The sequence below is a fragment of the Hipposideros armiger genome, unplaced genomic scaffold (assembly GCF_001890085.2).
Source record: "Hipposideros armiger isolate ML-2016 unplaced genomic scaffold, ASM189008v1 scaffold_454, whole genome shotgun sequence".
In the NCBI taxonomy this organism is placed as follows: Eukaryota; Metazoa; Chordata; class Mammalia; order Chiroptera; family Hipposideridae; genus Hipposideros; species Hipposideros armiger.
This window is the reverse complement of record NW_017731804.1, coordinates 877,006-878,208: the sequence shown is the minus strand read 5'-3', so window position 1 is coordinate 878,208 and position 1,203 is coordinate 877,006. Positions and strand designations below refer to the sequence as shown.

Here is a 1,203-nt window from a genome sequence, read left to right as displayed (position 1 = left end):
TAACCCAGGGGGAAAGTAGTATTTATTTAAAAGTCAAACTACAAGTTTCTCTCCTTTTAATTCAGAAGAGCTACATAATTTTCAGATACAAGATTAAGAACTGAGTCGGTGATTAACAGCTCACTATACAATAACACTTTATATTAACTTCATAATGACAATAACTATTGAGGACGTACAAGTAATGTGCTCCACAGTGCCTAATTTAAACCCTTTAAGTCAAATCCTTTGTGGTAGATGCCTGGCACTCGGAGAAACACTGGCACAGTGGACAAGGGCACTGGTTTCAAAGCTTAGACCTGTCCTCCTCATTAGCTGTGTGGCTTTGGATCAGTTATTAAACTCTCTAAAAGCCTGGTTCCTTCCTTGGAAAGTGACGGTGTTAATTCTTACCTCACAAGGCTAATAAAGGGATAAAATGAGATAGAGCTTATAGAGGGCACCTATACACATACAAGAAAAGCAAAAGTGAGCCTACAGCAGCCACTCAGCGGGGCTCTAGGGAGAGTGGTGTTTTCCCTCCACACCCCCAGCTGTTCTGTCCACGCACTACAACATCCCAGACCAGCACCCGCTGGGACTGTGAGAGGCACTTCAGAAAGCACACCAACATCCCATAATCCTGCCAATATACATGATGTAATACATGTGAAATACGGTTTTAAATTCTTACGGTCTTATTTTCTTTTCCATTGTCTTCTGTTGTGAATATCAATTGTTTATTAATTTCATCCATACTGATAAGTGATCGTGTTTTGATAAAGTGTTGAAAAGTGACAGCCTCCACATATTCCTGTAGTCCTGAAAAACCAACCAAGAAAATTACTAAGGTACAATCACTAAATTAATAAGAATGTCAGAATAAAAAACTTCAAGTGAATCATCACCTAGCTCAACCCAGGCTTGGCGGATGCCCACGGCTGTACGCGAGCGCTAGATCCCAGTCCTGAAAACACAAACATCACCGGAGCTGGCAGTGAGGACTGAGCCTGAGCGCAGCAAACCCATCTGTGACTGAACCCAACAGGCAGCTCAGTTGCAAATGTCTTCGATTTCTGCTTTCTAGTCACGAGTCATCAGTCCTAAAAACTACTCTTTCCTATAGAGAAATGTCAAGAACTTTTAGAAAAAAATTTTTTGAAGAATTTAAAAAAGTGCTTCTTTAAAATAAAACTTCTGGTAGGCTTTAATAGAAATGTACAG

At 40.3% G+C, this 1,203-nt stretch overlaps 1 protein-coding gene across 2 annotated transcripts in view; it reads right to left on the bottom strand.

Moving 5' to 3' along the window:
• Nucleotides 1-1,203, bottom strand: part of TSNAX (translin associated factor X) — a 47,485-nt gene that overhangs the window by 20,048 nt on the left and 26,234 nt on the right. For both annotated transcript variants that reach the window (XM_019665857.1, XM_019665856.1), the window contains exon 5: nt 674-801. In XM_019665857.1, coding sequence (XP_019521402.1) covers nt 674-801 — 128 coding nt within the window. The remainder of the gene's footprint in view (nt 1-673; nt 802-1,203) is intronic.